The sequence below is a fragment of the Glossina fuscipes genome, unplaced genomic scaffold, assembly GCF_014805625.2.
Source record: "Glossina fuscipes isolate IAEA_lab_2018 unplaced genomic scaffold, Yale_Gfus_2 1, whole genome shotgun sequence".
Taxonomy (NCBI): Eukaryota; Metazoa; Arthropoda; class Insecta; order Diptera; family Glossinidae; genus Glossina; species Glossina fuscipes.
This window is the reverse complement of record NW_023998415.1, coordinates 49,820,650-49,837,913: the sequence shown is the minus strand read 5'-3', so window position 1 is coordinate 49,837,913 and position 17,264 is coordinate 49,820,650. Positions and strand designations below refer to the sequence as shown.

At 33.6% G+C, this 17,264-nt stretch overlaps 1 protein-coding gene across 2 annotated transcripts; it reads left to right on the top strand.

The window, feature by feature from the left end:
• The first annotated feature begins 399 nt into the window (after positions 1–399).
• On the top strand, positions 400–11,078 carry LOC119632180 (allatostatins MIP). Of its 2 annotated transcripts, none has more exons than XM_038024975.1 (3): positions 400–572; positions 10,026–10,640; positions 10,737–11,078. In XM_038024975.1, the coding sequence occupies exons 2-3, from the start codon at positions 10,115–10,117 to the stop codon at positions 10,862–10,864; spliced, it is 654 nt and encodes a 217-aa protein (XP_037880903.1). In that variant the 5' UTR covers positions 400–572; positions 10,026–10,114; the 3' UTR covers positions 10,865–11,078. The 2 variants fall into 2 exon arrangements, with proteins under 2 accessions (XP_037880903.1, XP_037880904.1); XM_038024976.1 differs by having other exon boundaries at positions 400–578.
• Positions 11,079–17,264: the final 6,186 nt, after the last annotated feature.

Genomic DNA, 17,264 nt, shown 5'->3' with positions numbered 1-17,264 from the left:
AATATTGCTTTAGATCCTGCACTAGCCCTGTAGCACAATACATAATTGAGCATATGGTGTATATGAAGTCTTTATAATCGAGTAAATGTATGCATGTATGTATGTTTATATATGTATGTATGTATGTATGTATGTAAGTATGTATATATGTACGTATGTAAGTATGTATGTATTCTTCCGCTCCTGTTTATTGTTGACACTTCGGGTTCGCTAAGAACTATTAGTCGGTAATTCGTTTTATAATATTCTTGTGGTTGTTATTCATTTTGAACGTATCCGTTCTATCTGTGCTTATGTATGCGCACATGTGCTAAGCATTGCGTATAAATAAATGATTTTGCAATCCGTTGCTGGCATTCACATTCAATCAACAAGTTAATACAGTTCGTCTAATAACTTAACATAAAACGAATGAATCAACAAGTTCACCAAGCATTTGTTGGAAAGCAATTAAAATTTGCGCGCTCTCTGATTGAATTACGGTTTTAAATTAATTTTAATATTTGTGAATAGCAACAACAACAACAACAATTACAGTTACAGTTATAGTTACAGTTACATTCTGCACGCAAGTAAATGTAATTTATTGAAATACATAATTCAAGTGTATTTGTATTTGTTCCAAAGAATTTAATGTGAATTTTTTTATCCTTTGATATTGAAAGAAAAGCTGCATAAAAATTTGTTTTTTTTAATTCTTCAACTTTACCCAGTTAGGTATCTAAAATTTTTAATGATAAATTCATATCATTTCTTAGATAATGTAGAAAATTCTCTATTGCATACACACGCATACACATAAAGTAGATTTAAATTTATTTAAAACAAAGTTTCTCTAGAAGTGGTAAGAAAGAAAAAAAACGAAAAAAAAACCCAATTGTCGAATGTGTGGTACAATAAGTTTTGAAATTTTCGACTATCTCTACTGTTTTTCCATAAAGAGCATGATTTCATATTGAGCTGACAACTTCCCTAATTCAGAATCTCGAAATCAAAATTATCACCGATTATATATAAATTGGAAAACATTCAAAATGATTGAAATCGTTTCTAGACGACTGTCCCAAAAAAGTTCAAAATTAATGAATTTTCAGATATAAACTCACTCTTCTGTTTCCTGTTAAATTCAATCAGTTGACGCCGTATGCTGTTTATTCAGTTAACTTCGAAATAATCTCTAAAAATGCACAGATATATATTTTTGCATGTATAGAGTGACGAAAAATGTAACCATCCAATTATCCAAATTTTACTTTTCCAACGTAGATGAGTATATCAGCGATTACTGTAAGTAAATAGGCTCTTAAAGCAGACTTTTGCGGCTTATCCTATAATAAAATATGAAATGACCGCATAGGGCATTTCGTGAAAGTTTGCTTACTACGTCTTCGACCAAGGGATATGCAATTTCTTTTAAATCAATGTTTATTGTTTATATAATTAGTGATCCAAAACTAGAAAGTGTTAGTGTTGATCAATCAATGAACATGATATGGGAGCAATGCGTTTACGCTCGTTGCAAATATTATTATTATATTTTTGAGATATGGATTAAGTTTTTTTTAGTATTTTTATGCCCATCACCGAAGAACGAGTGATGCGGTCATTCTGTGAAAACGCTTGCAGCACCCAGAAGGACGCATCAGAAAGTCCAGAAAGTCTACCTATCCTTTATCACCATGTTCGTTTGTTCATCTGTGCATTTGTCTGTCTGTCTGTCTGTGTAATGTCTGTTGTAAACGTTCGCTATCGCTGTCGATTTCAAATTTCGCAGAAATTCATGCACGTAGAACGGTATTCAAAATAGGCCAAATTGGCCGAAGCACACGTCCATAGCATTACGTAAACTGGCGATACTGTAGCATTTATGTACAAAAATGCAAAAAAGTTGACCACGCCTAACCAATATTATAGTGTATCAAGCTTCAATTGTTTTTTCAATACCTTTATAACGTGCAGAAACAAGCTTCAAAAACCCCATAAAGTATACAAATTCTTGGCCACTTTCAAACGTCTCTGTCTGTTCGCCTGTCCATCTGTCTGTTTGCGCAACTTTATAGTATTTGTGGTAAACATTCTCCCGTTAGCGAAAATGGAGATATTGCCAACATATTTGGAAAAGAATTCGGAATTGACTTAAACTTTTCAAAGTGCATACCTATAACGCCCAAAAGCTTGTAAGACAAGAAGTTTTGCTTTGAAAATAGAAGAAATCAACTGCGGCCTCTTCATACCATGTAGAGCATGAAAATTTTGTTCTTTTACTTCTTTTGTCTTTTCTAGGATAACGGCGATGGATGTAAGAGAATCAGTCCCGACCGAATTCCATTTTCTTACTTGTTTTTTAAATAAAACGCGTTTTCGCTCTTTACAAGTATCATTATTATATCTTTGAGATAGGGATTAAGTTTCGATAAAATATCATTTTCTTAATCAATTTAAATTTGTCTGTCCGTCTGTCCATTTATCCTTCTCATGTAGTCTCGTGTTCAAGTTGTAGGTTGCAATTTTTGAGTTATGTTTTGGCTCAATGACGAAGGCTATTGAGAACGCTTCGGATCGAGCTAACCTATAAAGCCCTACAGGCAGCGCAGTACGAAGTTGTGCTAACTAAACTTCCAAAGTTATTGCAGCTCATAATCACAAAAAATTTTGGCAGCAAAAAATTCCTTATGATTGTATTAGTACGTATGATGAATAGAACAATGAGATTTTGAAAATATAATATTTAATTATTTATTTTACAGTTATGTACGTATACCATTTTTATAGTGTACGATCGAATTCATAAAAACAAGTTTCATCGAAACAAAACCTGAAACACTCTTCTAAAGATTGTTGAAGGAGGCGCAATATTATTTGCAAATAGTGTTAGTGAGTGTTCGGAAGTTGTTTTGTAACAATAAAGTCATGCTATGCGATTGCGTACTCTTACCGAAGCCGTCTGTATGTCGTTTAACTCAAGAGTCGAATTGATTTCGCAGACATTTCATTAAGCTAAGCTTATCGCTAAAATATCAGGTCAGAAACATCACTTTCATACTGTAAGGTAGTAGTAGAAGGGCCACTTTGCCATGCCTTTGTTTCCCTAATGGATATATTAAATGTCGATCTGCCATGACTAATATATTCTCGGGCAATTTTATGCTCCTTTCTAGAATGAGAAGAGAAAATTTATGGAATAATATTTGTAAACGTTTGTGTTTAATTGCTTAGTAAGTAGATAACGACTTTGGTATATATATAGGGGTCTAACAATGAAACGTTTGCTTTTCATTTTGGCCATGTTTGCCATTAAGAACACAAAATTAGAAAAATTACAAAACTTTTCTTTCGTTGAAAGAACTTCGAGAATAACGATGTAATGTATCCCAGTGTATACCGGACCATCATGTAAAAGCCAAAAGTATTAAATGTAAAGAAATCTTTAATAAAATTTTAAGCGTCCAGTGATAACAGTAATTGTTACGAAAGTACTTAATTACTTCATGATTTTATTCAATTTTATGAAGTTATGTGTACGCATATGTATACGACACGTGTGTCATAATGTGGAAAATTTTATTTACATATCGATTTTATTTATTGCAATAATACAATATTTCTTAATAATTGCAAAAGAATACGAATCTCTTCGTTTCTTCCTATTCTTTCCTTCTACACTGCACGCGGGGCATTATGAATTTGACTCCTGAGTAACGCTAATGGCTTGCGCTTCCTAATAAGTATTGCTATTCGAAATCTGTTTTATTCACAAAATTGAACTCGCTATGAGTTGCTCGTCTCTGATTCTTCTTGCCCTTCGCTGTCATTGGAACTATAGGACTATTGCAAACTAAGTCTTTGATCTGAACCAACAACTTTTCTTAGTGATGCACTAATGTGACCAAAAAGTGATATGACTTTTCCGCGATCTTTTGCTTCGATTGACAGCAAATCTATGTGATGCACTAGAATATGTCTGACTAAAACAGCACAGGCAGATAAATAATGTAAAAAATGTAAATATATTATAGCTGTAGATGTGTTGTACAATTACCAATGACCACAACATATGATTTGCCAATTAAATGATATGTAAAGTAGTTAGTATAGGTTGCATACTGAGCGAATAGGTTTTCCATTCTATCTATGCCATCATATATCGTACCTAAGCTAGTGCTTAGTATTAAGCGTTATGTTGGGGGAAATTCGATTTTTCGGCTCACACGTTAATTTTTATATTTAATCTGAATTATTTCGATGATAGCTTTCCATCTATGCTTTTCATGCATTGCATGATTGACAAACATTTACTCATTTAAATTTTCACTTGAATGCTTACAGGCATCTTCATTATAGACTTATTGATATTCGCTTATAGGTATGCACGTATTTTTACATGAATTCGTTAGTTTCATTTTATTCCCTAAACATGTATGTATGTATGTATGTATGTACGTATGTATGTATGTAAGTGTGCTAACAGTTTTGTTCAAACTGAGCGAGCATATGCAAATATATTTGTTGTGTTTGTTAATCATTCGTGTCCAGAATACTCAATCCGGTTCCGTTGTACGCGTGCATATCCTATTTCATTCTTCGTTCGCAAACAGTGGAAAAAGTAAATAACAACAATCTAAACAATTAAAATACGTAGACTTGTCATAGGTGCGAATTTGGATACCCACAAAGGATATACTTATAGAAGTCCATTGCAGTAAGGCATGCTTTACGTTCTCTAAATATTTTTTTTATACTAACTTGTTTTTCCAATCCCGGCAATTTTGTAAAATGTTTAATTTTTTCGGGCGTGTTTTGTTTGCGAGTTCATTATCTTATATTTGATCTATGATATGGAAAATTGCGGGAACGTGAATAAAGGTGACTGAAAGCCAAAATGCATTATATCTCAAGGTGATGAAATCAATACATATAGATATATATTACTTTTTCTTAATGGTATGCATAGAAATTAATATATAGCTAAAAGTTATGGTTATCCGCATCTTATATATTATAAATATTTTTATATGATAAAATTTTTCACCATTAGAAAAACTCTACTTACTCTACTTACTCTACTTAAAATATCTTTTCGTATAAAAAGAATCATAAAAAATTTGCCATTCGAATCGTAACACAAGGAAAATTATTACAGAGCGGTAGAGCTAAGCAACACCCATCCCCCGCCCCCTCATAAATATATCTATCATAATATCAGGTAAATTTAATATTTATTTTTTCACATATATTATTTAAGGATATTGTGGATATGTTTAGAAATAATTAGTTTTGAAGAAATAATAATGAAATGTTCCTTAACTTTAAAGAGGTTTAATTTTCCTTAATATGATCGCAAAAGGGGAAGTCTTCGAAAAATTAATTAATTATTGCTAGAACATTATGGATGAAAGCGGTTTCATGTTGAATATCTTAAAGTATTGAAGAATTTTCTTGTTCGCGATAAGATTTGAGACTGATCATTATGTATGATCATTATGCTTTCCATCAACGAGATAAGATGGCAGTAAATGAAAATGAAGTCACCTTCGGGGGACCGAATCTTTTATACCCATCACTGTTACCCTAAAAAAAGACAAAAGATGAAAGTTCTTGTCTTATTGACAAGCTTGTGGGCGTTATAGGTATGTCTGCAAATTTGTTGGCAATATCTTCGGGAAAATGTTTACTACAAAGTAGCGTAAGCAGAAAGATGGACAGACGAACATGCGGACATGTTTAGATGCATTCAAGATGTGAAACTGGCCGAGGATTTGTATACTTTGCGGGGTTTTTGGACCTTGTTTTTGCGCGTTATGAGGATGTTGAAAAAACAATTTTGATACAAGTTTGATACATTATAGCATTGCGTAGGCGTGGTCAACTTTTTTGCATTTGCATGTACACAAATACTACAGCATCGTCTATAGAACATGCGTTTAAGTTTTTGTACATTTATTCGCTATAATTTACGAGCAATGAGCAGAAAAACAATTTTTTAGTCCTTCGGCCGATTTGGCCTATTTTGAATACCAACCTGCGTGCAAGAATTTCTAATGTTTCTGCGAAATTTGAACTCGATAGCTTCATTTCTATGGGCAGGAGAATGTTTACGACAAACATTATGTAGACGGGCGGACAGTAGATGGACTGACGGACATTCTTAAATCGATTTAGAATTTAATGCTGATCAAGAATATATGTATATACTTTGTGAACTGTCTGATGCTTCCTTCTGGACGTTGCAAACGTTTTGACAAAATAAATATACCATCCGTAATTCTTCTTCAGTGATGGGTGGGTATAGAAAGAAAAAATCTGCAATTCTTTTATGTCAGTTTCAGTGAGAACGCCAATAACAATCGACTTAAAATTTAGAATTGACAAATTTATGATTTTCATGGTACGAGATGATTATTGCTCAATACTATTGTGCACAAATTCGATATATTATATATATTATATTTTACGGTATATTTTTTATATATATATATATATATATATTAAAATACTATATATATATATATATCGTATATGTAGTATTTTAATTTTCATTTCCGTTTCCGTTTTTATACATCTTCTCATTCTGCGACTATCGCTTACTTTAACGCAAAAGAATCAAATCATTCTTATGCATCTTCAAATATTAAATATCAATAGATTTAATGATAGAGATGAACTTTGCATAAAGGTGTTCGCATTTTATATAGCAAAAGTTTTTATATAAGCGTTAATGGTACTTTTGAACGAGAGGATATGAAGAAAGGCAGAAAAATAAAATCTAAAAATAAAGAGTCTTGAAAAACGAAGATTTTAAAAATCCATAAATAAGATCATTTGATCACCTATATAGATATATATTTATATATGTCACAAATAATCATCAATACTGAATTAAGCAAATTATAAAAAAAAAAAAAAGAAGAAAATCGAATAATTTCTTTATCTATTTGGTCTTATGTATTTTGACAATTTGCTTATCTTAATAAAAATATAGCCAAATAAATGACTTTTCTATAATGATTTTTACCATTATTCAGAGGGCTTAACCTCTTTAGCCAGAATATAGTATCCGCTATGTATTACAGCTGAGGTCGTTACGTAATTATACGAAAAGAAACTTTCCAAAGGTTTTTTTTTTTTTGCATAGAAAAGAAGTCGCGGTAAATTATCGTTCGGATTCGTAGATCATAAATGAGGAGCGACTTTTACGCGACTCGATTTTATAATAAATATTGAGTAATTCCCTGCCTACTTCTTTTTTTTTGTTGTTGTTTTATCCATCAAAGGAACTACTTCGCATCTTCGGGGCGTGTAAGCTTGGAGATCGACGATCTTAGAGTTTATGCCTATACAGTTTGGACACATTATTCAGCTAATTTAAAATTATTACTGGTATAGAGTAAATACATGATAATGAAATTAGTTGCTCATCGAACTTCAGAAGATGTTCAATTTTTTCTAATTTTCTTTATATAAATTTCTATGATTTGCCGGCAGGACAGAATTTGTGGCAAGGGTTTAACGTGGGTTCCTGCCTGTAAGGCTTAACCCCACGGTGGCCCAAACCACTTTTTAAGCGTACTACGCCCCCTGGCGAGTTAGACAATCCCCACAGAGTAGGGGCCTAAACAGCACCAGAGTCCAGATCAGTTTATTGTGTATGGAACAATAAACCCCACTCTGGTGAGTGGCGAGGGCCTAGCTGCACTCGATTGTTCCACTTTTTGCCGGCAGGACAGCAGTATTTTGATATTATTTCATTATATCCCACACCACTTGTGGTACAGGGTATAGTAAGTTAGGGCGGACGACGTATGTAACACGCAGAAGGGACTAAAGTAAACCTGCCTTTTATTATACCGCCCGATTCAGAATCATAATCTGACCCTGATCTAAGCCTGTCTGTCCACCTGTCCGTCTCATGTCTGTCTATATAAAATTGTGTTCAAACTAAAGATCGCAATTTTTGAGATACTTTGATGAAATTTGGTTCAGTGACCCGAGGACGAACGCTATTGCAAATGGTTCGGATCGATACACTTTTTTGACCGCTTCCCATATAACGCCGTATTCTGGAAAATCTTTGTATGGAAAAAAATTGTAATTTTCAACATACGACATTGTAAATTGGTATGGAAATTTTCGATAGGCCTGGGCAATTTTGGAACACCTTCTCATATGATGAAAGCTAAGGTTCATATGACAAAAAGAAAAACTATATCATAATAGTAATTCAACATTAAAAAAGCAAACTGTACCAAATTTGGAACAATTCGGCCTATTTTTTGGATCCTCCCCTAGCAAGGACTTTCACGAAAATTTATCCTTTGTAGAGCATAAAAGTCTCAATTTTAATTAAAATTAGGTAATTAGTGACAAGATGTGGGAGGGGTTGTATATTTTTCGCTCACGGACTCTTCTAAGATCGTTTCAACCAAAACAAATGCCACGTACTTGCCCCTTATTGAATATGCGGGCAGACCGAACCTAGCGAAGGTGGATCTTGTGCCTTTCACTAGAGCCTTTCAATACCGACTCTGCCTGCCTGTTGGTCTCCCCTCAGATTCAAAAAGTTTGTAGGAGATCCTCATTCTTCGGTGCTAGGCATAAATATAACGCATTCTTCGGTCCTATCTTAGGTATTTATCTGTGGCATGTCCGGAGTTTATTTGCTGGTTGTTCTGTGCGAAATATCTGTATACCTGTCGGCCATCCCAGTGACGATTAAAATTAATGGGTTTGAGAAACTATATTTGTATAAAGCGGGTGCATTCTCGAATAGTTGTTATTCTATACAGTGCAGGCAAAAAGATTTATAGCGACATTCAAGATGAACGCGCTTCTGTTTTATTTATAAACGCAAATTCTACTCAAGTAAATTGGATTATCATCGTCATCGGTCACAAAATAAATTTTCGTCCCTTGCCCGTCGCGCTAATTTAGTGTACTAAAGGTCAAAGCGACACAACCGCGCAAAAATCAAACACATTGGTGCTAAGCGGGTGTAAAGTATTTGTTAAAGGGCAGCCATCAAAGTTTTTAGTTTCTCCTTAGCGAGATGATAGAGAGTCCCTTCCATAAACTTTTATGTTCCAGGTGATGTTTTTTTCTTTTAATGTTTTTCTCTTTTTTGCACCCATCACCGAAGTATGAGGGGCATATTCATTCTGTTTTAAATTGATTTAAGTATGTCCGTCCGTCTGTGTGTCTGTCCGGCTGTGTAACGTCTGTTGTAGTTTTTTTTCGTTCTTAAGCACTTAGATGTTGTACACAGTCTACTCACCTAAAAGCATACTATAATGTATGCTTTCGCTTTTTTATGACGGAAATTTTATCCACACAAATATTGACAATGAAGAGCACGTATTCAAATCTCTGCTAATTAACAACACCACTGTTATTATTGATAACAGGGAAACGCGAAGCCTTCGTGCTGAGACGTCTTGTCATTTAGTTATCCTTTTGGTTACAAAGTTTTCTTAAGTGTTCTTCTTATTAAGTTGTTTGTATTCATGCAGACGGACATTCCCTCTCTTCTACTCTAGCAATAAGCATTACCGTAGCAGCAACAGGAAAAACTATATAGAAAAACAGTTAGCGATTAGCGATTTTGAGCTATCATAAGGAGAGGGTTTATTGCCCGTACACTGGTATTGGACGGCAGACAGACTATGTCGTTGCAGACACTTTGCGACATAATAATGCAGAGTTAGTTAGTTACGACGCCCTCGGAATCCATTTGTTAAACTTCCTGAATAGAAAGAATAATGTTTCTCGTTCCTTTGATTGTCAATCATTTTCAACGCTATGCCCATAAATGATAAAATGATTCATTGTCAAGGGAAGTGAAAGATGAGATATATCTCGAGAGGATTTCAGACAAAGTTAAAGTTGCGATTATGTTTTTATCAAGTAAAAGATCGTATAAACATGATTAAAGCTATTCCTCTATGCGCAATAATCACGGATATGCATTTTGTCCTAATTACGTAAAATAATCGACATAGTTTATTAACTATCTATCATTTGTTATGTTTTAGATTGGAATTCAAAAAAGTACAGTACGCTCGGCTGCTATTTTCGGTTCTTACGGAGAAGATATAAAGAGAGGACATTATAAATAAATAATATGTCGTGGACTTTGCTGATTATTGTGCGAATTTTAATAGCAATAACTTTGATTAATAATAATTTCCCAATGGTGAAGTCTGCGGCAGTAATGGCAGAAATATCTACGGCTTATGACAATGAAAATGAAATGAATGATCAAGTACCGTTAGATGAAAAACGTGCTTGGAATTCGTTACGGAATATGTTTCGGGGAAATCGAATTCCACAGATAGATGAAAATCTTGGTTATGCTATTTTAAATGAAAAACGTTTATGGAAAAATTTCGAAGGTTCATGGGAAAAGCCCGGTCAATTGAATAGTGAAGAGAAGCTCTTATATTCTAGTGCTACTACTAATCCTGAGAGTAAATTGCAAACGGCTTATCTAACTAATGCGGCAATTTTAGATCAATTAGTCAGCGAATTAAATTCCAGCGAGGATGTAGATGATGCTAACAATATGTTGACTGAGAAACGTGCTTGGAAGGCTTTGAATGTAGCATGGGGTAAAAGACGCAATTCTCCGACTTGGAACAAATTTCGTGGCAAGTATTTACAATCATATTCTTGTCTCTTATTTTTGCGTATGTGCATGCAATAAAAATTCAAATGCGAAAAAAATATAACTTTGGGTGTTTTAGGTGCTTGGGGTAAACGTGAGCCCAACTGGAGCAATTTGAAAGGCATGTGGGGAAAACGGTCAAAAAATTGGCAGAAATTACAAGGAACTTGGGGCAAACGTACTTCACGATACCATGATGTGAATTAAATTTATTTACCTTTGCTTCGATGTAATTGTGATGAAAGTCAATTTTATTTTTTACTCTTCATGTATAAACTCACTAAATACTAAATCAATTAGATTGCAAAGTTCAGGTCAATTAAACTGATCTGGTTCCTATAAACGTTACTGATTTACTCATAAAATTCATTTATATATTTTATTAATTTATATTATATAAGCAACAAAATGCATATGTAGTTTTAAGTAAATCAAATAACATTAGTTAGCCAATTGTGTAACACTTAGAAGCAGTTCTCCCGTTTACATAAATCGGACAGCATTACATATATGTGTGTGTATGATGAATAGCGAAAACTTATCAATTTAATAAAATCTAAAATTTACTTTCGTACACACCGTACATATCCCTACATGGCTGTGAATATTGAATAAATATTGAATGGGGCTAAGAGAGCTAAGAGGGGCAGGATTGCGTATGCACGCAATGCAATCAATCCATTAAACATCTACAACATATATATATATATATATATATCGTGACGTTTTCTGTAAATAAACATCATAGCTTGTCCTGATGCAATACCAATACGCATCCAGCATCGATTCGGGATGGCCAGGCAGAGTTTTCCATTAGAGAAAAATGTGTACACCACTTGTGGTAAATGGGATATTATAACAATGCGGACGTATGTAGCACGCAGAAAGCCTTTTTTTATTATACCGATCGACTCAGAATCGTAATCTGAATTGATGTAAAACTGTATGTCCCTCTGCTTATGTAAATTTGTGTTCAAGCTACATACAGGTCGCAATTTTTGAGATATTTTGTTGAACTTTGGTACAGTGGCGTGTTTTGACCCAAGGACGAACGCTATTGAAAATGATTTGGATCGGTTCACTTTTTCGACCGTTCCCCCTATAACGCCTTATTCTGAAAAGTTGTTATATGAAAAAAAAATTACAATTTTCAAAATTTCTCAGGAAAAGTGATTAAGTGGTAGAATTTCGACATTCGAAATTGGTATAAAAACTTTGGATCGGCTGTGACAATTTTTGAACTCCCTGTCATATAATGAATACAATAAAAAGGTATAATTTTGAATGCTTCACAATGAAAATTATATCATAATAATAATTTAACATAAAAAAATGAACCGCACCAAATTTGGACCATCTCTACCAATTTTTTGGATCCTTCCCTAGCAAGAATTTTCATGAAAATTGATCGTTTGTAATTTCATACAAAAATGAACTCTACAAAATTTGGACCATCTATGCCTATTTTTGGATTCTACGCTATGTAACTTGCACTACATTAGGTTGCGTCTTGGGCCCGGCTCTCCGTGAATGCGCACATGAAAAATATGTCTTTATATGAAAACAAGACATAATTTTTGTGTTCTATAATAAGATTAAGAATTGTGTTAGGCAACGTGGTGTAAAGTATTCAAAGATCGGCGTTACCCAACTATAATGTTCTCACTTGTTTTTTTTTTTTCTGTCTGATGCAGGGAACGTCCGCTCGCATTGTCTACAAAGCAGCTCAATATATGATTTCATTTATATAACGTCGTCGTAACTGAGAGATTTGGAATTAAACATCCAATGTCGGTTTAAAAAACTTTCATCTTTATATATATGCGTCGAAGGCGAATCCATTTTTTTTTTTTATTTTTCTTTTGTTATAGCGTCAATTAATCTCTTGAAACTAAAGTTCCATCCAAACAGATTTAATTTATTTATCCATATAGCGAGAACGAGGACCGATCATCAAGGTTTTATACAGTATAGTGATTGTAAAGCGCTTTAATTCATTTTGCTAATTTTGAAGCGAACAACAAGTATGATAAGTGAATGCATTCATACTCGTCTCGTATTTTAGCGGAATTTTTTTCGCCCTATATATAAAAATTGGGTAAAGAGTTTGATAAAAACGATGCAGACCTATCACTGCTGTTAACTTGGCTTTACTTTCGCAAAACTTGCGAAACACAAATAAGTAAAGGTATTGTAAAGAAAATTTGGATTTTCTTATAAGTAAAAGAAAACTTGAATTTCAAACTAAATATGAATTTGCCAGGTTTTGCGAGGCAGTGCATCCCTAGGATGCGTTCTGCAACTTATCCAACATCGACTGAACCATCATTGTCGCTGATTCCCAGTTGTTTCGCGATAACAGCCAAGTTTGTCATGCATATGATGCATTTTAAACTCGAGAAATTTCTTTAAGGGCTTGCAAAACTTCTATCATTTCTTTCGCGCTTTCTCGAAGCAATTCAAATAGTCATCCACGTAGTGATCAGTTATACCTTTAGCTGCTCTCGGGTAGTTACCATAAAATTCCATCGCGTTTTTGTTTTTCTTACACTGGACTAGGGTTGGTGAACAAGTGGGTCCGAAGGTCGTTCTTTGCATGACGTATGACCACTGTTACGAGTGGCTGATTTATGTCCAGTCCAGACAATAGCACCTTGTTAAGGGCTCCTCAAATTTTTCTTATTGGCGTTCATTACTCCAAAGTATCCTAAATAAAATGTCTTTTCTTTTGTCTTCATTCGGTTATAACTCTTGCGTATCCTTGTTCTATGTATTCGTCAATTTTGGTAGAGTATTTTTTCGCAAATTCAGACATATTCAAGTCTCCCGAATGTTTTGTAGTACTTTCTATAATTTGCACAGCTCTTTGGTTATCATCAGACATTAATGAGTACACGGGAGTGTGAATTCCAAAAGTTTCCACACCGAAGCACCCTTTCATCAGCTTTTCCATTTCAGGGAATGATTCGGTTTCCACTCCTGATTTGCAGCCATGACAAGATAGGAATCGCTTAGCTATTTCACTAGTTTATATACAGTGCGACCCAATCGCATTTTTATCGCAATAAGTGCAAAAGGGGATAGTATTCTCGGTGTTTCGGTGACGACCGCCGATCGTAAAAAACAAATATCCGTAACGAAGATAACGTCATCTCTCTTTGTCAAATCTTTAATCTTACAAGATTTTCGCGTATGTTATGTATTTTTAATCACCTGAATCTGTTTATATATTACACCACTTGCCGTACAAGAAATTACTAAGATTGCGTGAATGTATGCAATACCCAGAATAACTTGAGATAGGTTAAACTTTTCATTATACTGATCGATTCGAAATCACTTTTTATATCGATTTGAGTATGTCTCTCCGTCTGCCGACTTTATTTTTTATCGTTCATCTACAGGTTGCAAATTTTTGAGATACTTTTACGAAATTCGATATGTATCGAATGGGCTTTGGCTCAAATATTTACGCTACTGAAAATGGTTCGAATGGGGCCAGTTTTTCGACAGCCTTAACTTGTAAAGTCGTTGTATGAATAATAATACCATGATGTAGAGTGTTTTATGGGCGGTCCGGGAACTCACTTAAACTTTTTTGTTATTGCTAATAAAGATTTGCTCTATTCAGCATAACGTTAGCTTCAATGATTTTTAATTTTGATCGTGTCTTTCGTATCATTCAGAAGTTCATGAATGTCGCTTAAATCATATTTACATTGAAACAATTATGTTTTACTTCTATATGCTTATTCCCAGCTCTTAAAATTGAGAATTAAATAAAATAATATTTGAAAACAAAAAACTAAAATTTGTATTTAATTAAAAAAAATTTCAATGGAATTTAAAAAAAAAAAGAAAAAAATAAAACAAAATCGCAATAGTGCAGAAAGTCATGCCTTTATATATAAAACACTGTCTTTATAGATAAGAAATGCTACCTTCAAGATAAAAGATACTGCCTAAATATAGATAAAAAAAAAAAGAAAAAAAAACACAACTGAGACTAATCTGACTTAGAAATGAATGGATGAGCTAACATTAAGTAAGAGAAACTCGATGTGACAAGACGTTTGTAAAAGAGCAGTACCGTACTATGTATTTATATATTTAAACAAAACAAAGCTAAAAAGAATAAGGTAACCTACAATGGTCAAACGAGAATCCAGTTTTTCAAGTACGCTTTCTGTGAAAATAACTAGAAAAGAGTTTAACCATTGTACACAAAAATCTTTTTTGGCGACATAAAAGAAATTTCAAGGTGTAAGAAAACTGAAAACACATTTCGGAAATAACAATCTAATGAATATTATTTATTGCTATTATAAAACAAAAAAACAAGGATATATCAGTTTAAAAAAAAGCAAAAGCAAAAGCAAAAGAAATCGCAACGTATTGAACGGACAACAAAATTCTGTGCAAATTCAAAGAACGCGAGCAAACGTATTCCTTCTCGCGACCGGTACTAACTGTAAAAGTTTTTTTTTTTTATTCTTTTTTATTTTTTGCATTTCTTCTTCACAACTAGAAGAAAGTGTCCAGTGAGTGCAGTTATGAGTGAAAAAACCGCTATTAATTTAGAAAGATTAACAAGTGACGACTAAAAAGGAAGAAGTGCTCAGATTTTTATGTGGAATGCTCAGCATTCAGCTTATAAAACAACACGCCTCCTTTTCCAACATAAAAAGTTGTGGTGATCTTAATTAGACATATGATTTTTGTACATGTACATCTCACAACTGTGGAGGAACTATATAAGGAGCCGTATAACCTGGATAAGCGTAAAATTTCGGGTTAATTAATCTAATCAGGTGCAATTATTCTAAGTATGCGTACGTATGTGTGCGTGTGTTTGCGTTAACATTGTGAAAACAAAAAACTTCCACAACAAACCCTAAATTTTTGACTCAGCTATTGAGTTGAACGTTACAAGCGAAATCGCTCGATAATTCGATAATTGGTATAAAATCTTTTCCTTTACTTTCCAAATCCAGGAAAATTGAACAATAAATGCATAAAGAACAAAAAAGTTCTTCTTCTTGCTTTTAACTTTTAAGCTTCATGCATAAGAGCAGCTTTGCAGATAGAAAAATAAGTAAGAACATTATAGTCGGGAAAGACCGGTCATTAAATACCCTGCACGACACGTATTACTTTAGTGCAATTAATTGTTCACTCGTTTTGGTAATAATAGGTTAAAAATGACACATTATTTTCATGAAAGCCCCAATATTGTAGTATGCTCAAAACATCGTATGACGTGACCCAAATTTATCAAACTTAATTTACTCACCAAAAATTTACATTATTTTTCAGATTCCGTTAAAGAAAATTAGAAATAGTATTTCTGTTCGTATCAAGCGTGGCTTTTCTTGATAATCCCTATACATGTTACGGTCTAAAAAATATAGGCCTATGTCATGCAAATTCCCTATCGTTAATTTCTGTGCTAAATGGCTACTGTGGACCTTTAAACCTTTTTCTAAACATCTTTCTTTTTATAAGAAATGTTATATGGAGTGCGATCCAAGAAATAAACCTACCTGGCTCCAATTTGGTCCCGTTAATTTTTATGGCCAAATTACTATCAAGGAATAAATTTTCATCATAAAACATTATCGATTAGGCCTTATTATCATATAAAGGACAACATTGCCTAAGAGTTCTTGCGGTGCGGTCGAGTTCAAAAAATCAACTTTCGTGATAAAAATTCAATGGATTTGATTTTTCTGTCAATTTACTATACGTTTTTACTACGTAAAGATTTAGTTTTCGTAGGAACGGTTATATGAGAGGAGACTCAAAAAATTTCCCCAACCGAACCAAATTTTTCATAACAATTTAAAATGATGAAATACTATTACACAACGCGTTTTGTAAACAAATTTTGAAAATTGCAACGGGAGCGGGTGAGAAAGTGAACCAATTCAAACCATTTTCTATAGGGTTCGTGCTTGGGTCACCTCACGTTAATGCATCAAATTTCATCAAAATATATCAAACCATGCGACCAACAGGTTAAGCACAAATATACATGGACAGGCATAATATAGGACAGACACGTTTTGGACCTGTATAATAAAAGATGGGTCTACTTGAAGCCCTTCTAGATGTTACACACGTCCGCACCTAACCAAAACCTAATGTAACCTGCACCACAAATAATGTAGAGTATAACTTAGCCGAACATACTCTTAATAATGAACCTCAAGTTAAACATTAAGAATAACTTTCATAAAGTAAAAGTAAAAGAAACAACGAACAGATCAGACTCACATACAAATAAACAAGAAAAAAAATGAAAAAAGAAAAGCATATATACTGCTAGCACAACGACGCACTCGCAACCGGTATAGACCCAAGCTAGGAGGGAACCACTAAACCGATGCAAACACGCAAAATCTTGGTAATCGATAATAGTCAACAGTTGTAGTTTAATTTACGAACCATACGAAGGAAGCTTTAAAGATAAAGAGTTAATTTAGATACAATTTAGGCAGGACGTGCCTATCCGACATTAAGATAATCTTATAGTTACCATTTAGATTTTTGTAGGGAGCCCGGAACGAATTTAACACCTCATATTTATGTCTATACTAACTAACAT

Bases quoted from the DNA above. Each gene is read 5' to 3' on its own strand.
- LOC119632180 (XM_038024975.1), top strand. From the start codon at position 10,115: ATGTCGTGGACTTTGCTGATTATTGTGCGAATTTTAATAGCAATAACT. The intron at 10,641-10,736 runs GCAAGTATTTAC...TGGGTGTTTTAG, and splicing joins GACTTGGAACAAATTTCGTG to GTGCTTGGGGTAAACGTGAG.